The sequence below is a fragment of the Zeus faber genome, assembly GCF_960531495.2.
Source record: "Zeus faber genome assembly, chromosome: 19".
Lineage (NCBI taxonomy): Eukaryota > Metazoa > Chordata > Actinopteri > Zeiformes > Zeidae > Zeus > Zeus faber.
Genome location: NC_137206.1, coordinates 6688485 through 6707261, shown reverse-complemented (window position 1 = coordinate 6707261; position 18777 = coordinate 6688485). Strand labels below are relative to the sequence as shown.

At 43.4% G+C, this 18777-nt stretch overlaps 1 protein-coding gene across 1 annotated transcript; it reads left to right on the top strand.

Annotated features, from left to right (window-relative positions):
- Positions 1-1677: 1677 nt before the first annotated feature.
- Positions 1678-17391, top strand: frrs1b (ferric-chelate reductase 1b). The gene is made up of 16 exons (XM_080020580.1): positions 1678-1721; positions 3213-3411; positions 3528-3673; positions 4395-4489; positions 5104-5242; positions 5508-5696; positions 6355-6453; positions 7031-7178; positions 7916-8029; positions 8707-8822; positions 9291-9377; positions 14103-14200; positions 14354-14412; positions 15040-15183; positions 16918-16985; positions 17081-17391. Exons 2-16 carry the CDS (start codon positions 3216-3218, stop codon positions 17171-17173), a joined length of 1791 nt encoding a protein of 596 aa, XP_079876706.1. The 5' UTR covers positions 1678-1721; positions 3213-3215; the 3' UTR covers positions 17174-17391.
- Positions 17392-18777: the final 1386 nt, after the last annotated feature.

Genomic DNA, 18777 nt, shown 5'->3' with positions numbered 1-18777 from the left:
TGACTTGTTTTTTTCGGACGTTTTAAGTTGTTCCTGATTTTATTTCACTGAATGTGAAGAAGCTTGTTGAGCTGCTTTGTGCTGTGTGTATGAAATACATCATTATTGTAAATATTATAATTAACAATAATAATAATAATAATAATAATAATAAATATATCTGCAGACCTCAATACACAGGGTCCAGGGTAGTTGATAAAGTTCAATGGACAGGTGTGCTTTGGTTCCCTGTTCGGGTGTGTTTTGTGCAGAAGTTCATTTGTTGTGGCCTGGTTACAGTGTCATTTTGGGATCGGGCGGTGTTTGCAGCTGGGGGTGGGTGTCCTACGTCGCAACTAACGGTGGTTATCATTCCGAGCTAGGGCTGCATGATAATGGCTGAAATGATAATCACGATTATTTTAGTCAATATAGCGAGGACCAGCAGTGTCATTCGGGGTGGGCATTGAGGGCTTTAGGTTATTGTTACCAGTAATTATAATTCAGGCAGATTGTATATATCTCTGGAATGTCTATAGATTCTGACAGTGATGTTATTGGGTTTTCATTTTGTAGAGAAACGTACTCTGGTGCGTGTCAGTTGTCCTCAAAAGCACATATATTAATGACGTTTAATACACTTTGTTTAATCCAATTGTCTTCTGGTAAAAATATCAATCTATCTATAGATAGTCCAAATCCTATGGAAAAAGGTTTCAACTTACCATTTCAAGATTTCACACTTCATAACAAGAATATTGTACTTGGTTGCTTTGAATACAAAGATAAAGGTGCAAAGGAATATGGAATGATGTGGAATTTGGAAAAAATTAACATACAATTAATAATTAGTCAGAATGTCATATTAATGATGTTACTTTTTGCTTTAAGTTACTTTAAGTGCAAGTTTACAAACAAAAAGCCACTTTTTTATTGTTTTCAAAAAGGAATTTGAACTGTGATTAGCAACTACTGTATTCTGACCTAAAAAAAACCAAAACAGCAGTAAACAATAAATGCTTGTAATGTTTTCAAGGTCTTTGTATGAGTAATTCCTATACGCTTGCGTTTTGTTATGTATGTATGTATGTATCTATTATTATTATGATTATGATTATGATTATTATTATTATTATTATTATTATCATTATTATGATTATTATTATTATTCTTATCATCATTATTATTATGATTATTTTTATTATTATTATCATCATTATTATTATGATTATTATTATCATTATTATTATTATGATTATTTTTATTATTATTATCATCATTATTATTATTATTATGATTATTATTATTAATATTATAATTATTATTATCTTTATTAATATTATGATTTTTATTATTGTCATTATTAGTATGATTATTATTATTATGATTATTATGATTATTATGATGATGATGATTATTATTATTATTATTATTATTATTATTATTATTGTCATTATTATTATGATTATTATTATTATTATTATTATTATTATTATTATTATTGTCATTATTATTATGATTATTATTATTATTATTATTATTATTATTATTATTATTATTATCAGCGCCCCCCGCTGGGGCAGGCGCTGGCCTGCGCTCCACTTCCGGGTGCGCCTACAAAATGACGTCATCGCCAAAGCTCCCACTGCTGCATTCAAGGGACGTTTGACCTCGAGGAAATTCAACCCCCGACCTGGGAGCGGAGCGTGTGACCGGAGGGAACAGTGCAAAGGAGCCGCCGTGTATGTCGGGTGTTCCGGGCAGATTGGTCGGGTGTTCCGGGCAGATTGTTCGGGTCCGAGTTTGCCGAGACAGCGGACCCCAAGCAGCGAAGTGTTGTCGTTCGCAACGTCAACCGGCGACCGAATTTCCCATTCGCATCGGATTTTAGCTGAAAACGCGTCTAAATTCCATCGAAAACGCGGCAGTTTTAGCACCGGCGCCGCCGCAGCTTTAACACGTGAGCCTGCACCAGCACGGCGGCGGGGGGGGGGGGGGCACGGTGGGCTCGGTGGGCTCGGGGGGATGGCGGAGGGGAGGGCCCGCCGATCGGGACGCGGCGATTTCCGAGTTTTACCCGAATGCAGCTGCAGGGGGACTGCCCCCTGGAGGGTGAAGGGCGCACGTCACCCTCCCCCCGCGCCCACAGCTCCCCGCGAGGCCAGGTGAGCCAGGCGTCCTGCCTCCGAACTCCGTGACAAGTTCAGTTTTTACGTTCATTTTATCGTTTATAATTGACAGTTTTTTTTTCTTCAGTTTATTGCATATTGCTTTTATTTGTTTTTTTTATTGTCACCCTATTATTATTATTGTTATTATTATCTGAGTTCGATCCACCCGGTCAGCTACAAACTTTTTATATTTCGCTTTATTTTCGGGTCGTCAATGTGAAAATGAAACGAGCTATACTGACACTGTTCGGTTAAATGTCAGCGCCTCCGATCCGTGCACGTTTTACAGTCACCTCACAGAGGTCTGTTATTCATTTGCCGGTGGAATACTTGTGAAGTTTTTTTTTTCCCGAATCCTCTGTAAATGAGAGACACGTCTAATTACAGCGCAGAACGAGGTTAATCGGAGGAGCGTTAATGTCAAACAAATCAATATTATCGCAGTGTTGTGTTTCTTTTCAATCATTTTCTATTTTCAAAGGCAGGAAAAGCCAGGGAGCCACACTACACATCAAGCGGTCTAGTATCTCATTATACTGTACATCATACCCTTAATCACATAATAGACATAAGGATGGAATGAGAGGCACTTAACAATTAAATGGCAAACAGACCATTCAAACTAACACCGATTACATTCCATCACGTCTTACAAGAAACTTATTTACAATTGAGAACTTTTTAGAATTTTTATTTTTACTTTTCATGCTTCATTGCTGTGATGACTGTTACGGAGCAATGGAGTATTGTTCGAAAACTAATCTGTACGCACAGACTCGGAGACCGCACCCACGGCTGCCGTTATCTCGGCAGGAGTTTGAGTAAGTTTGCTCTGCTGCCGAATTATATGTGCCGCAGTAGGGCACATGAGGGCCAGACAACTCCCGTCTCACCCCTCTCACTTCTCATGTGTAATGAAAAGATGACTGCAACTTCTCCATTTCATAAGAATACATCGGAAACCCCCCCCTCTCCTGGAGTATCATTTTGATTTTTACGGCATTTCGGTTTTCCCCCGATTCAGTGTTATTTCCTCTTATCCACTCTCTCATCACATCTCAGGCAATGCACCTTCGATGCATATTGCTGATGACGGTGTTGGCCGGGTTTGGAGACCCGGCGGCCGGCTACAGTAACGGAAAAGTCTCAGGGGCGTGCAAGGACATGAAGCCTCACCACGGGAGCCCGTCCAGCACCGACCCTCCCCCGTACAAGATCTCGACAGATAAATCAATATTCGGCCCAGGGGACCGCATCACCGGTAAGCCTCTGCTCTTAAGAAATTCACTCCAAACAGTTATCTCCAAGTTAAACATCTTCCTTCCTGTACTTCCTACCCCCGCCCTCCCCCACCCCGATATCTCCAACCTCCTTCAGTAACTTTACAAGCTATGGGCTACAAGAGTTTCAAAGGGTTCCTGATAGAAGCCCGAAAAGCAGACGATCCCGACTCTCCGGCCTTAGGCTCCTTCAGCCTGGTGGACCCTGGCGTGTCCCAGCTGCTGCGTTGCGGCGACACTGAGGTGCGTAAGCCCCCCCCAAAAGACAAACAAAGACAATAAGTCACATATATAACATTATTAACAACGTTAACGATAAATGTCAACATATTCACTATTGATAAATCTCTTCTCTTATATGTCTCCCATTTTCCCTGTCATATTTTGTGACGCCTAAACCCACACGAGGTTCACCCGGCGACCACTAGGGGGAGGATCTGACTGTCTGTTAAGTTTTGGGATTTGGTGTGATTTTCGCTTAATAGTCAACCTGTCCCCTACCCAGCCCGTTTGTAGTGCCGTTTAGCCAGACGACTAACCCGTCACCTTGGGGAGTTCTTCACTTACTGTACTTTTGGCCGCACCTGCTCATGACACAGGCTGGAAAGATCTTACGATGTAAGAAATGAGGTTTTGCTGTGATCCAGCACTTAATTCCAAATGAGCATTGAGGCTGTTCCCTTGAACCCTTCGTGAACCTCAGAAATGGCTTCCCACGCTGGAAGGCTTAACGAGTCCGACCACAAACTGCCAGCAAAACACCCAGAGTAGAATAAAGTGCCGCTATTGGATGGTGATTCGCACTTAATTGTCAGTTATGCGCTGGAGGATTAAGCAGAGCAATACAACGTCCGTCCGAACGAGTCATCTTGACAGGGTTAGACTCAACTGCTTTGCTTGTGTGTGAAGTTTATTTATTTTTTCCCAAGTCACAAGTGTTTCACAAGCCCCTTGTCATCAAAAGGCATCCGGGGTGAGCCACGTCAGCGGCTCCAAAAAGTTGCAAGTGCAGGCCGTGTGGGAGCCTCCAGAGAAGCCCCCGAACAGAGTTCAGTTCTTGTGAGTATCCCTCTTTTTTGTTGTTTTGACCTGGGTGCTAGAATATCACAGGTATCTTTCAAATTGTTTTTGCTTGAGCTGAACACAAATCTGGAAAAAATCGAATTTTCCATCTAGAAAGGTTTTTAGATTTTAGAAATCCGCGACAAAGCATGTTTCGCTGCGGTGGGTCACAAGGTATTTTGACAATTAGGGGTTAAATTGGGATTTGGGAGGTGGGTGGACCCTAATTTCACATTTTAGCAAGCTTTTTTTTTTTTTTTTTTTTTTTTTTTTTATAAAAAGTCAAACATCTGGAAGATTCTCTTGGAGAGAATCCAGTGTAGTTATTAGCGTTAGGGTTTAGGGTTTAGGGTTAGGCGCACCATTGAGAAAAGTTTTTTACAATGATAGTACCGCAACTACACTAGTAGTCGTCCAACAGAAATTAAACAGTGGCTGATGGAACTACTTAAACCGTGTCCGAAACAAACATCTGACCAGTTGATAATACTTCCTTCAGTAACTTTAGCTGTAACCTTTGCGTGTAAGAGTCCCTTTGTCAGGTACAAATGTTGTTGCGCTCTCGCTACTTTGTGAAACCTTGATTCCTCCGCTTCCATGCTCCATGCCAGCGTTACTGTGGTGCAGAAGTACAAGGTGCTGTGGATGAAGATCCCAGGACCAGTGGTGACCCTGGAAGGAAGCTCGGCCATTCCGACTACACCCTCCAGCACCACCGAGGCCACCAGCCCCGCCGCTCTGTCCGCCGCCGTGAGTTCCCCGGCGGAGATTTATCACGCCGGCCAAATTTCGGGGATTTTCGAATTTCAACAGAAAACGTGCTTGAACCCTGTGTAAAAGCGTCCCCGCCCACCCCCTACGCTGGCTAGCGTTCCTCTGATCCACCGCCACCTTCTCTTCCTTCGCTGTCCAAACCTCTTTTCCCCTGTCCCACTCTCACCTTCCCCCTCCCGCCTCCCGGGGTAAAGTGCCTTTCATCGACACCTTTCTTCAATTCCCGCTCCCCCTCATTCAGTTCGACGCAGAGGGCTGTGGACGTAGCAAATCGTGTCTCAGGGACCCGGCGGGTTGCCGCCCGGGGTCGGATCGGCGCTGCTTCTTCCTGTCCTTTGCTCCCGAGGCAGCGGGGGGGAGCGTACAGTTTGAGCTCAGCGGCCCCACGGAGGGATACGTGGCGTTCGCCCTCTCTCTGGACAAATGGATGGTGTGTAACTACCACAGGGATGCACGAGCGGACTTTCAAAAGAGGCGTTCCACTTTAGAGTAGTGTGGAGGCTGATCGCGAGAGTCTCCTCGTGGATTTTCTTTATTTATTTATTTATTTTTTTCTGGTGTGTGCGAGGCATGAGGGCTCCTGGAGACATGGGAAGATTGATTATCGCAAAAACTTTTACAAGGCGTCAGATGTCTTTTACAAATCTTAAAGAGTTAAATAATCTTAGCTGAGGTTCATGGCATTGAACTAAGCAGCAGTGTCGAGTGCTTAGACTGTTTTCATAAAAAAATAAATAAAATGCTCCATATTTCAGACCCGGTATCATGAGGGTTAGGTCATATCTTCATAAATTGTTCATTTTATGACTATCTGCTGCCTGGTAAATTTTATTTGCCAATATGCCAACTGAAATAGTGGCATATTGTAATTCTTGAATAATGTATTTGTAATGCCCCTGTAAATAATACACAAATAGAAGTTTGTAGACACTGACTACCTCTGACGTTGCCAAAAATGTGTGCGCTCATGATACTGTTGGCAGTTTGGATGAAAATGTCCATCAGTGGCCTATAATATAAATGCATCAATATAAAATATATACCCTTATTAATATTAAATATAAACATATTTGCGGGTGTATTTCTAGGGCAATGATGATGTCTACTTGTGCATGAGAGATGAAGACAGAGTGGCCATCAGTGCTGCATATGTCTATGGACGTACAAGGCCTGAACAATCACAGGAGGTACACACACACACACACACACACACACACACACACACACACACACACACACACACTGTGGTAATCTTAGGCCATCCCCAGTTTACGTCAATTCCTGCTTTCCCCCTGAATATTTCTCCCAACGGAAACGGCCGAGTGGTTCAGTAATTGCACGTCATGCATTAGCATCACCGTGGCAACTAGTGCTAAACAAACAGAATGTCACCAACACTAGTCTATGCTAGCTTGGGTCAGTAATGCACAGCGAAAGTGAGCTTAGTAACCAATCGAGTGGAAGTTTTGAGGTGTAGGATTTTTCTATATAGATAACCAATCTGTAAAAATGTAAAAAAATCTTTTTGCGACACGAGCTTTCTGGAAAGAGCTTATGGGGTTGATCTTTTGGTATTATTTCCCAAAAATGTTATGGCTGTGACTGGAATCAGTGTAGTGAAGCAAGATTTTTGGGGGGGAATACCACAGGTGGCCTTTAACGTCCAACAGCCTAATCTGGACATTGGCCATTTTTAGCAAGGATTTTCTCACGTGAAATATGAGTCATTTGTGACCTTGACTTAGGGGACTTCTGTGTTCCTAGGCCTCCCTGCTGGACAAGGCCTGGAGGATGTCCGATGGGGTCGTCCAGTGTCGTTTCCGCAGAAATATCCTTCTGCTGGAGCAGGAAAGCAGGTTTAACCTGAACCACAGCTACTTCCTGTTCCTGGCCCATGGTAGTGCTCAACATGGTAAGACCACATACACGCCGGAGATCTGAACCATATCACTAATCGGGCTCTGCAGTTTTGGGGCCAAAGGGGTTTCTGTGTGCGTAAACAATTTGGAAGCTAACTTTGCTGACTCGTCAATCCTGGCTGTCCCTTGTCTGACCCTGTGAGATAACAGTTTAATCTTTCTGTGTTGTGTAAGGTTTTGGCGTCATAGGTGTATTCGGGTGTATAGGGTTCATTTCAAAGTTTTTTTTGATACATTCTATTTGTTTTTTTATCGTATTGGATTTTGTATAACATATAGCAGGTTTTTCATGGAGGGTAACTCATTTAACTAACAGGTTACTAATTAACCACAACACTTTGCTCTCAATGCGCATCAATGAGCCTTGGGCGCCCATGACCCTGTCGCCGGTTTTCCTTCCTTGGACTACTTTTGTTAGGTACTAACCACTGCATACTGGGAACACCCCACAGGACCTGCCGTTTTGGAGATGCTCTGACCCAGTCCTCCAGCCATCACAATGTGGTCCTTGTCAAAGTGGCTCAGATCCTTACGCTTGCCCATTTTTCCTGCTTCCAACACATCAACTTAAAGAACTGACTGTTCACTTGCCGCCTCATATTTCCCAGCCCTTGACAGGTGCCATTGGAACGAGATGAGCAATGTTATTTACGTTACCTGTTGGTGGTTTTAATGTTGTGGCTGATGTGATCGGCGTGTATCTCAACAGACACTGTGTTGTCTTCCAAAGGTTTCATCTACAGACATGACCGCCAGCCGCTCATCTCAACCAGTCGCATAGTCGTCGCCGGACCTCCGCAAGACCTTTCCGGCTCCCGTTCCCCCCTGCTGATCAAATTCCACGGTTGGTCATTTAAAAAGAGTCATTACCCAAGGGATTTTATTTTCCCAACAAACAAAATGAGAAAAGCCATGTTTAATGTTGGCTCTGAACAGCAGCTAGGCGTTAACTAGCGCAAAGGCATTTCATTGCAGAAGACGCACTACTCTGCATCTCTTGACCACATCTGAAGTGAATGGACTGCGTTATGTGACTCTTCCATGGTGAAACCTTTCTTTTCAGGTTCTGTAAGATTCTATTTCAAAATGCTCACAAGCTCCATTTATCAATAAGCTCACTGTCTCAAATCATTTTTCTTTCATAATTTGTCTCCACCTTGTCGCTAATCAATGCTGACGTCAATTGCACAGGGAGCTATGATATTGAGGCCGATTTTAATTTGTAAAATCAAGAGTGAAGCTCATTTTATGATTATTAAGTTATATGTGATTACATCATGTCAGTCGCATTTGACAAATGAATATCCGTCATGGAGTTTTTTCTCAAAAATGTGAAAATATAGCACAATATTGACCAAAAATTGCAAATTATTGAAATTTTTGCTAAATTCACCCATTCAATTGCGTGGCCCCTCGTGGCCATTGCTCTGCGGCGCCGTGCCTAACCGTCGTCGTCCAAAGTCTGTGCTGAGGGTGTGTTCTGCCAGGTGTGGAGTCCATGCCTCTGCTTTCTCCTCCTAGGCGGCTTGATGCTGACGGTCTGGATGTGGCTGGTGAGCACGGGCGTCCTGTTCGCCCGACATTTCAGAAGCAGCTGGCCGGACACATTGCTGCTGGGACACAAGCCGTGGTTTCAGGTGATGGCGGCGCATCTTGTTGCTAAAATCTGTAGACTCCGATACGGACTTAAAGAAAATAATTTCAACTAATCAATCTAATCAATGGAAATGACTCATGCATATACAGTATGTAAATATACGTTCATGAAAGAACAATGGTAATATCCTATCTAAGAATAATAGGCCACAGTTGAATAAATCAATTAATCAAAAAAATATTGTGCATAATATTTTCAAGTGTAACGTAAAATGATAAAAGTGATATTTAATAATAAATAGCGATTATAAGTCTCCATGTTATTGGCAGAGAGCAATTTACCTAATCTTGTCGTCTGTTGTTTTCACGGATATTAAATGTGCTAATATTTGAGCACAGCACAGAGCAAAGCTTGGCGTTCCTTTCTCCGCCGTAGAGGGTGTTTTACCGCGTTTTTTCCTTATTTGCATCATACGTGCTCGTCTGAATGAAGGGTGTCTCTGCTGCAGGTGCACCGAGCCCTGATGCTGGTAGCAGTGGCCCTCACTGGCGTGGCCTTCATCCTGCCTTTCCTTTACAGAGGAGGATGGAGCAAAGTGAGTACTGGATTCTGGAAAACGTTTACTTTAAGCTTATCAGGTTTTGTGATGTTTTAAGCCAACTGATTTCAAAAGCACGTCCTGTTATGAGCAAATCGGCTGCTCATTTGTTGATGGTGTGTCATTAGAGCACTTCATGCTTTACTAACTTCACTTCTAAATTTCGAAAATTCACTGGGACCCACAGAGAGCTTGGAAAGGTACGCAAAAGCATTTCTATATTTAGAATTAATATAGAAATGCTATGTTAAAATTATGCAATAACTATGGTAAATATATGTTTAGTAATCCATGGGGTGGTTTGGCGGACACAGATTAGGCCTAATTTTAGACTAAATCACACAATCTTAGACCTAATCTGGACTGTTGTTGCTGTTTTTGTCGCGGCTGTTTCGCTTGCTGTTGCTGTTTTTGCTGTTGTTGTTGTTGCTGCTGTTGTTGTTGTTTTCTGTTTCTGTTGTTGCTGTTTTGCTGTTGTTGTTGTTGCTGTTTTTGCTATTGTTTTTGTTGTTGTTGTTTCTGCTGCTGTTGTTTCAGGGGCATTCCTTTGAAATGACCAGCTGACAACTCTGTTCTTTTTTTGATTGTATTTCCTTGTAAAGCGCATCGTGTTGCCCTGGTATGAAATGCGCTTTATAAATTAAGTGTGACTTGACTCGACTAACTGAAATTGGCTTTCTCAGACATGGTTTAAAATGGTCTCAGACTTTCATAAGGCAAGGGCTCACATATATTTTGTGATGCACATCACATCATATGCAACATATATGAAGGGGTGGTGGTGGCAAACCGCTGGTCCGCGGCCCGGTGGACCAGTGGTTGACTCATTTACGCCACTGCTGCACTGCACCTGTTTTTACAAATTATCAGTTTAAGTGAAAGTTCTGTCAAAAAACTAGACTATGTATCCTTGCACCTTTTTAGTGGGTATACGGGAATCCTGGGGCTTTCTCAGTGGGGATACGGCATATGGTATACCTGCGTATCAGGTGGACTACACCACCTGTCCTTCACCTGTCCACTTGTCTGTACAACCTGTCCTTCATTACCGTCTCGGACTTCCTAGTCTGGAACTCTCATCTTTAACGGCTCTGAAAGGCACTTGGAAAATTCTGGATCATCTTAGTCTGGATCTAGATTAAACCCCGTCTGCGAAAACCGCCCTTATGGGTTTGAGTTTATTTATGAGATCTTCCATTGATTGTCTATGGGGGTCGGGGGTCGGCCCCCCTCTGCCATTGCGGATGCATTAGGTATGAAAAAGCAAGGTGTGTGTGTGTGCGCCCGTGTCCGTGCGTGTGCTCTTGCTTGCTGTGTGAGCTGCCTTATTAAAGTGTGCTTTTGTGACCGGTGAGATTACTGTACACGTGTTAACTCCCTTCTGTGTAGCTGGCAACTGGCCTCCCTCTGTCCCTATCCCCCCCAGTGTTCCTCCATCTCACACACACACACACACACACACACACACACACACACACACACACACACACACACACACACACACACACACGGTGTGTCACGGTCTCGTCCCTGTTGTCACATGCTGTCTGGGCCCTGGCTGCTGGCTCCCTCAGGGGTGCGAGTGACACAGTGTTTTGGCTGCACGGCGGCTGTTGAACCTGACTCAATAAGCGGGGTGGGCTGCATCTCAATGAAAAAAACCCCCCAAAAAAACAGGAAGTCAGGAGATAAAACAAAGAAGTTTTCCTTTAAAGCAGGGGTCTTCAACCTTTTTTAGACCAAGGACCCCTTGGCGGATAGACAAACAGGGGCAGGGACCCCCCTGGTTTTTATCATAACATTTTGTGTTGTATTTTCAGCCTTGACTCTGATAACATTTATAATGCTTCATTAACCTTTTTATATACTCAGTTATGATGCTTGTGATTTGTGTTTTTATTTTAGATTTTGATTTATTTACGTTTGTTGCTTATACAGTGAAATCCGCCTTTTCTTTTTTTTCTTTTTTTCACAAATAGAACAAAGGTTTCACAAATCTGACAAAGGCTTTGAAATGCTGTTTAGGCTATTTTATTATTATTCTAATCTAGTCCAGGTTTGACTCCTATAAGTACAGTAGTTTATCTAGACCTCGTCTTAAATTGCCTGGGTGTGAGGGGAAAAAAACTGTGAAATCCACCTTTTCCGTTTTCACAAAAAAACTAAAGTTTGCAGCAATGTGAAATGGATTTTACATGCTGTTTAATATCAATACAGTAGTAGAAACCATTTACCGTGTGTTTTTATTTAAGTTCAGCCGTGCACCTTTTATGCCTGAATATTCCAAGGTTTTGAACGTTACAAAAAGAAATCTGAGGTGTTTTGAACACACCCCAATGTCACCAGCTGTGAATCGGCTGCTGGTGCCAACTTCAGCATCGCTGTCAACTGATTGCTGAAATTGGAAAAAATGCTGCCGTTCTGGTGTTTATGGTTGGAGTTTATTCTCTCTCTCTCTCTCTCTCTCTCTCTCTCTCTCTCTCTCTCTCTCTCTCTCTCTCTCTCTCTCTCTCTCTCTCTCTCTCTCTCTCTCTCTCTCTCTCTCTCTCTCTCTCTCTCTCTCTCTCTCTCTCTCTCTCTCTCTCTCTCTCTCTCTCTCTCTCTCTCTCTCTCTCTCTTTCTCCCTGTACATTTTTTTTTTGTCTAAGATACATTACTTTCTTATTTTGGACAAAAATAATTTTGACAGAAACCTGCAGTACCTCCGGTGACCACCCAGGGGGTCGCAGACCCCCTGTTGAAGACCACTGCTTTAAAGGATAGGTTGGCTATTATTAAAACCAGGATTTAAAAAAAAAAAAAAAAATGGTGGTTCCCATCATTTGTAACTGTTCCTCAGCGTAACCTGTTCGCTGAACGCTTTATTGCTGGAAAACATACAACCCTGTCGCAGCTTCTCGCAGTGAGTTTCCTTTTCAAAAAGGAGATTAAACGTTATGTTTTTTGTTTTTTTTTTGCACACTACATTGAAGCACAGATAGAAGCTGCAGCAGAGCGGAAGGTTCTCAGAACAGCATTTTAAATGTGACCCGGGTGGAAAAATAGCAAAGCCGTTCTTTAGGGAAGTGCCAACAGCGCTTATTCTTGTCCCACTGCTTATAAAGACTCCTAGACTTGAGTGATCCTGCAGCACAGAAGAGCGATGGCGTCTGTTGCTTTTACAGAACGATACAGACAGGCCACCAGCAGTTTTTTGTTTTTTGGGTTTTTTTTAAGCTAAATGATTGATATAATAATGGATTCATCGCCGACGTGTTCGATATGGCTCACGAGTGTCGTCTTCCTCTCAATTCCTTCCGAAAGATAAACCCCATCACGTTTCCCCCCCATGCTTGTTGGACATAGATTTCTACAGTTTTTTTTAATGGATCTTGTTAGTCGTACTAGTAGTAGTAGTAGTAGTAGTAGTAGTAGTAATAATAGTTGTAACTACTAGCACTAGTAGTTAGTAGTACCCAATGGGTTTGTGGAGCTGCAGTACCTTCCAGCAGCCTCCAAGTGGAGTTCCTTCCCCATTGAAGAAAGAAACAGTCTGCAACACACCACACTACAACACATTGCTCCGTCACATCAAGCGAATTTACTCCATGACTTGAATGCAGGTGTGAAATAGGTTTTCCTTTGTGCTTATGTAAGACGAGTGAAAGAGAGGAAAGAAAAGTAACCTTGCTGCATTATTCAATGTTTAGCCATGATGCTCTGGTGGAGTCTCTCTCTCTCTCTCTCTCTCTCTCTCTCTCGCTCGCTCTCTCTCTCTCTCTCGCCCCCCGTCCCTGTCAGATCTCGCTCTCGACCGTGATTATTCACGAACCTCCCGCTGAGTCGCCTCCTGTTGGGACGGCACCTTCTCGAACCCCCCCCCACCCCCCACCCCCCTTTTTTTTTTTTTTTTCAATTACATTTTTTTGATGTAATCGCTCCTCATGCGATAAGGCAGCGCGCGGGAAAGAAAGCTGGATGGAGCCCAAAGAATGCGCTCACGTGATGTGTTTTCCGTTAAAGCGCTGTCCCTGCAGCCTTTTCCTCCCTTCTGCCGTTTCTCAAATTCCCGCCGTCCATTCGCTGCCCGCGGCGGCCGTGGTTTATAATCGTCAAACATCCCGACTTGATTCTGTTCTATATTATAGCATTTTGACGCCCGTGGAAAAATCACAAACGACACGAATGCGTATCCGCTGCTGCCTGTGCCGCAGCTCGACTTCTTGAAATCAGTCGGATTGGAACTGCCCCCCACTGCTTTCAATGCACAATCGCGACACAATATCAGGATTGTGTGCCGTTGATATCAACAATCGGCGTTATTGTTGTCCTTGATGCCAAGAAAAGCGTTTTTGATGTCAACAATACACATTGTTGACATCATAATCGCTCATCCTGCATTCAAGGACGCCATTTCCTGATATCAAGATTTGAAATGTGGTTATCAACTTTAAGAGTGTGTGTGTGTGTGTGTGTGTGTGTGTGTGTGTGTGTGTGTGTGTGTGTGTGTGTGTGTGTGTGTGTGTGTGTGTGTGTGTGTGTGTGTGTGTGTGTGTGTGTGTTTTTATATCAGTGTACATACACATTACAATGTACAACCACTTCAATCAGAATTGCAACTAGTTTTGGAAAAAAAAAAGAATGAACGCTCGAACGGCTTGCCATAATAAAGAGTCCTAGTCATTCCTGTATTCATCCTCTCCTAAATCATGGGTTGTTTGTTTTGTTTTTCTGTGCCGTTAGCGCGCAGGCTACCACCCGTACATCGGCTGCACCGTCATGGCTCTCTCCGTCATTCAGCCCGTCATGGCGGCGCTCAGACCGGCGGCGGCCTCCTCCAGGTGAGACCCGGAGAATTGTCAGGCTCCGTATCAGCCGCCGCCTCCCACCAGCGGGGTTTCTCTTTCTCTCCGCTTGTTTGGCCCCCGTGGGGCCAATGGGGGAGAAACTCCACCACTGTCGTACAGAGTCTTAATTTCTCATCGCTGATGCAGGAGGAACCTCTTCAACTGGGCCCATCGAGGAACAGGCGCCGCTTTGCAGATACTCGCCGGTGAGGAACTGAATATTAACGCGAGCTGGCGGTCGGGTTTTCTGCGCGGCTGTGATGTGGAAAGGAATTTATGATGCAGTCTATATAAAGATGAACGTCATTATGAGTCCCGACAGCTACTCACTCAAAATCCCTTCTTCAGACTGTAGTCGTTGGCACGTTGAATTGCGGAAAACGGTCTTGGTATTAGATCGTATCCTCTATTTTTTTTTTTTTTAACAAAACTCTTAAAACCTGTTACTACATACTTTAAGGCTTAGGTTAAGTGACTGACTGTTTTAAAAGATAACTGCAGAGAAAAACCGTGTGTGTGTGTGTGTGTGTGTGTGTGTGTGTGTGTGTGTGTGTGTGTGTGTGTGTGTGTGTGTGTGTGTGTGTGTGTGTGTGTGTGTGTGTGTGTGTGTGTGTGTGTGTGTGTGTGTGTGTGTGTGTGTGTGTGCTGACTATACCATGGATCGATGGTGAAAGATAATAGGGAATTATGGCTGGTCCTGCATCGAATGTGCCTGTCTCTCGTTGAAATTCTCTCCACATCTATTTCCCAACCTCTCTGTCGTCTCTGTGCTCATCTCCTGTCTTCTCTTCTCCTCTGGCCCCTTCCATCGCCACCTCCACGCCCACCCCCAGTGGTGTGTGTTTTCCTGGGGTTCCAGCAGCACGCCCTGCTGCTACCCGGTCCCTGGTGCCCGGGGCTTCTGAGTGCCTGGCTGCTGTGGGTCCTGCTGACAGACCTGGCGCTCCTGGTGCTCCCACACGTGCTCAGGACCAGAGGTAAACGGGGTCTTGGGGCTTCAATAGAGAAGGGCTCTGGCTTCGATTGTCACAATGAATTTGATGGCTGCGCTCAGTCTTTGAAATAAAGGACCAAAAGCTTGTTTCTGCAGCAACATTTCAAGCTGTCGTCGCCGTGTGCTCTTGTTAACCCTCGCCCTCAAAACACTACATACACTATATACACTATATATACACCAGCCACGCCCCCTTACCGTGAAGTAACACGGGTCCTCGCTTATCGACCAATTCACTTAACGACCTGGTTGTTGGAACGGTACTCGGTCGTTAAGTGACCAGTAACTATAATGTAATTTGTTGCTGATATATGATATGCAATTACCAACCACACCCATTAAGGTTAGGTGTTAGGGTTGCGTTAGGGTTAGTAGGGTTAGGGGGTTAGGGGTAGTAGGGTTAGGGAGTTAGGGGTAGGGTTAAGGGGTTTAGGGGTAGGTTTAGGGGGTTAAAGATAGTAGGGTTAGGGGTAGAGTTAGGTGGTTAGAGGTAGGGTTAGGGGGTTAGAGTTAGTAGGGGTAGGGTTAGGTGGATGGAGCTAGTAGGGTTAGGGGTAGGGTTACGGGGTTAGAGTTAGTAGGGTTAGGGGGTTAGAGTTAGTAGGGTTAGGGGGTTAGAGTTAGTAGGGTTAGGGGGTTAGAGTTAGTAGGGGTAGGGTTAGGGGGTTAGAGTTAGTAGGGGTAGGGTTAGGGGGTTAGAGTTAGTAGGGGTAGGGTTAGGGGGTTAGGGGTGGGGTTAGGGGGTTAGATGTAGTAGGGTTAGGGTTCCCATTTATGGGAGAAATTTAGGGGAAATGGAAGTGAAATAGGCTTGAGGGGGCCTCCAAGAATAAAGCATAATCCCATCGAACAATCTGGAGCCGGCACTTATTTTTGTTGAGTGTTAGGGTTCGGTTTAGGTCAGGCCACCACAAAACCACTTTTCTCTACGGAGGCCTCTTTTAGTTCCTTTGTGCCCAGAGTAAACAAACGTCACAGAGGCAATTATTGATTTGTGTTTCAATTAGCGGTGAGTGTTTTTTTTCCTTTTGCTTCAAGCAAGAAAATCCATTTCTCATCCACCGTTCATATGACTTAAAAACAAAATCTGTGTGTGTGTGTGTGTGTGTGTGTGTGTGTGGGTGGGTGGGTGGGTGGGTGGGGCCGGTTCTGTGGTTGTGGTGGACAAAATTGAATACTGAACATCTTGGAAAGGTCAGGCTTTTTAATCATAGACTTCACGTGAACACCATGTTGAACTTTTCCGGGATAGAACTAATGCAGCACGTTCTTCTGTCGCTAACGTTCTCACAGATGTGATCTGTTTCGGTGTGGTTGGTGTGTCTTTTTTGATTTTGTCCTGTAGATGTCTCCCTTATTTTCCTGAGTGTTTTCCTTGTTTTTCCCTCTCCTTGTTTCACCTGTTTTTGGGTATTTAAGTCTGCACTTTGGATTTCTCTGTGTCTGTTTGTCGTGTCACTTGTTGCTGTCAGTTTGTTCATCACCCTGCCAGCGTCGATTTGCTCACAAGTGTGGAGTTTGATCCAATTCCAGGGCTGCCTGTCCTTCTGTCCTGATCCCTCCCCCTTTGGAATTGAATCCAAGAACTTTTTGTGAACATTTGTTCTCGCATAACCGCTGATTACGGCACACTTAGTGGAGATATGCGAGGGGAAAGCTGCATCCTCGTTAAATTTACACTCAACTAAAAGATTACGTTAACAAACGTCTTCCTTAGGAAAGGACTGCAACGTGGACAAGGAAACCACCCCGTTCGTCCAGCCGGAGCGTTGCAGGCAGGCAGAGGTGAGCCATCAAGACATTAATACACCTGATTACTACTGTACAATGTGATTATTAATCCTTCTCTCTCTCTTCTCCCTCCTCCCCATGTCTCATAGGGTTCCAAATTCAAGCAGATTGCAATGGTGGTGTTCCAAATCGGGAATGTGGGATTCCTGGGTGCCCTGCTAAACACTATAACAAATGTATAATGTAGTTTTGTACTCCTAAAAGTCATTCTAAGATTTAAATGCTGAATTATTATGTATATATAACTATTGTATATTTGGCGATATTTCTGCTCATTCAAATTTGGCTGGGGTGTGACAAACTCGGAACACCTATTTATTGTTGCTTCACAGGGACTTTTAAAGGCTTCCATCAATTTTTGGTTGATGGAAAAATGCGAATAAATATACCTGAAAACCAATCAATCCGCGTGGATTAATTGAAACTCCGCCAGAAATAAACAGATGAATATCCTACGTTATTTACTTGCCGTGTGTGCCATGAACATAAAATCAATCAATAAAAATGGACATCATTCAGCATCTAGCGTCATTACGCAATAAGACTTCTTTTGCAATAAGACTAATAATCACCCGAACCCAATTTTTCGCAGAAAGTAGTTGAAGAATACTAAGGGGTGGAAAGAATGAAAACAGACAACGGGGGAGTTTATCGGACGAGGTATTAAACCAATCATTACCACAATGTTGTCCAATTCATCGAGTTCCGTCTTTGAAGCCACTACGACCTCTTGAGTTTCCAAAAACATTTTGTCGTACAGGGACGTTCTTGTGTAGCCGGGAAGTGCACCAAAGTGATAAAAGTAGGCGGAGTTATGCTTTATGCATAAACGTTTTTTTATTGTTGCATGGATGTCATGAACACTTGCATGATGGATACAAAGAATACAAAATGCCAATATTAATGTCCTAAAAAGCCTCAAAGCCTCTCAAATGCCAGATTATCACACTATTTTTTTTTTAACAAGACTCTAGTCATCTATAAGCCGTACCATAACAATGAAGCATGTACGAAATGCGGTGAGAGGACAAGAACAAGGGCATTAGAATAGCAGGGCGGTGAGAGGTTGTTTCAATGGAGCCCAAACCTTTAGACCGTGGCTAGAAAAACACACCCGTCGCTATCTTCTATTCTTTAAATTCTTTATGATTTGCCAGCTGAAAAAGTGTGACATTTAAAGGGAACCATCAATGCGTTAGATAAAAATATTTTCAGTGCTTTTTAAATTAAACAACAAATTTTCCCTTCACATTAAAAAGTCAAAACCACCAAAGCCAATTTATACATTTTTGCAGGAGTTTTTAAAATGCCATTAAGTAAGTGTTTATTTGATTACTGTGAAACTCGGCCATCTCTGTTTGACCTTGAAATCGAGGACTGTGATAACGTTCCGGACCTCGAACCTTTTATTCTACATCTGCAGCGTTGAACACTCCCTTCAGTGTTCATCACAACCCAAAATACGCCATTGCATTAAGAAGTGAAAACCGTCACCAATATATTTATTATACAGAATCTTTTGATGAATTTTGATCACCATAATTCCATTCTGAAATCAAAATCTGGTTTCCTTGCACGTGACCTCCACCATCCAGTAATTCCCACAAATATCCAAATATACGTTCAACTTTTGGACCGGTAAGTTTTGACAGGTTGGTACGGTTTAATGCGTCTTTGTCCCTCTGTGTGTGAGTGCTTCAAAAAGCATTGTACATCTTTTAAAAATACACACTGGATTGTCCTACTGCACGTCAAAAACATAGAAAAAATGTTAATACTTAAAACA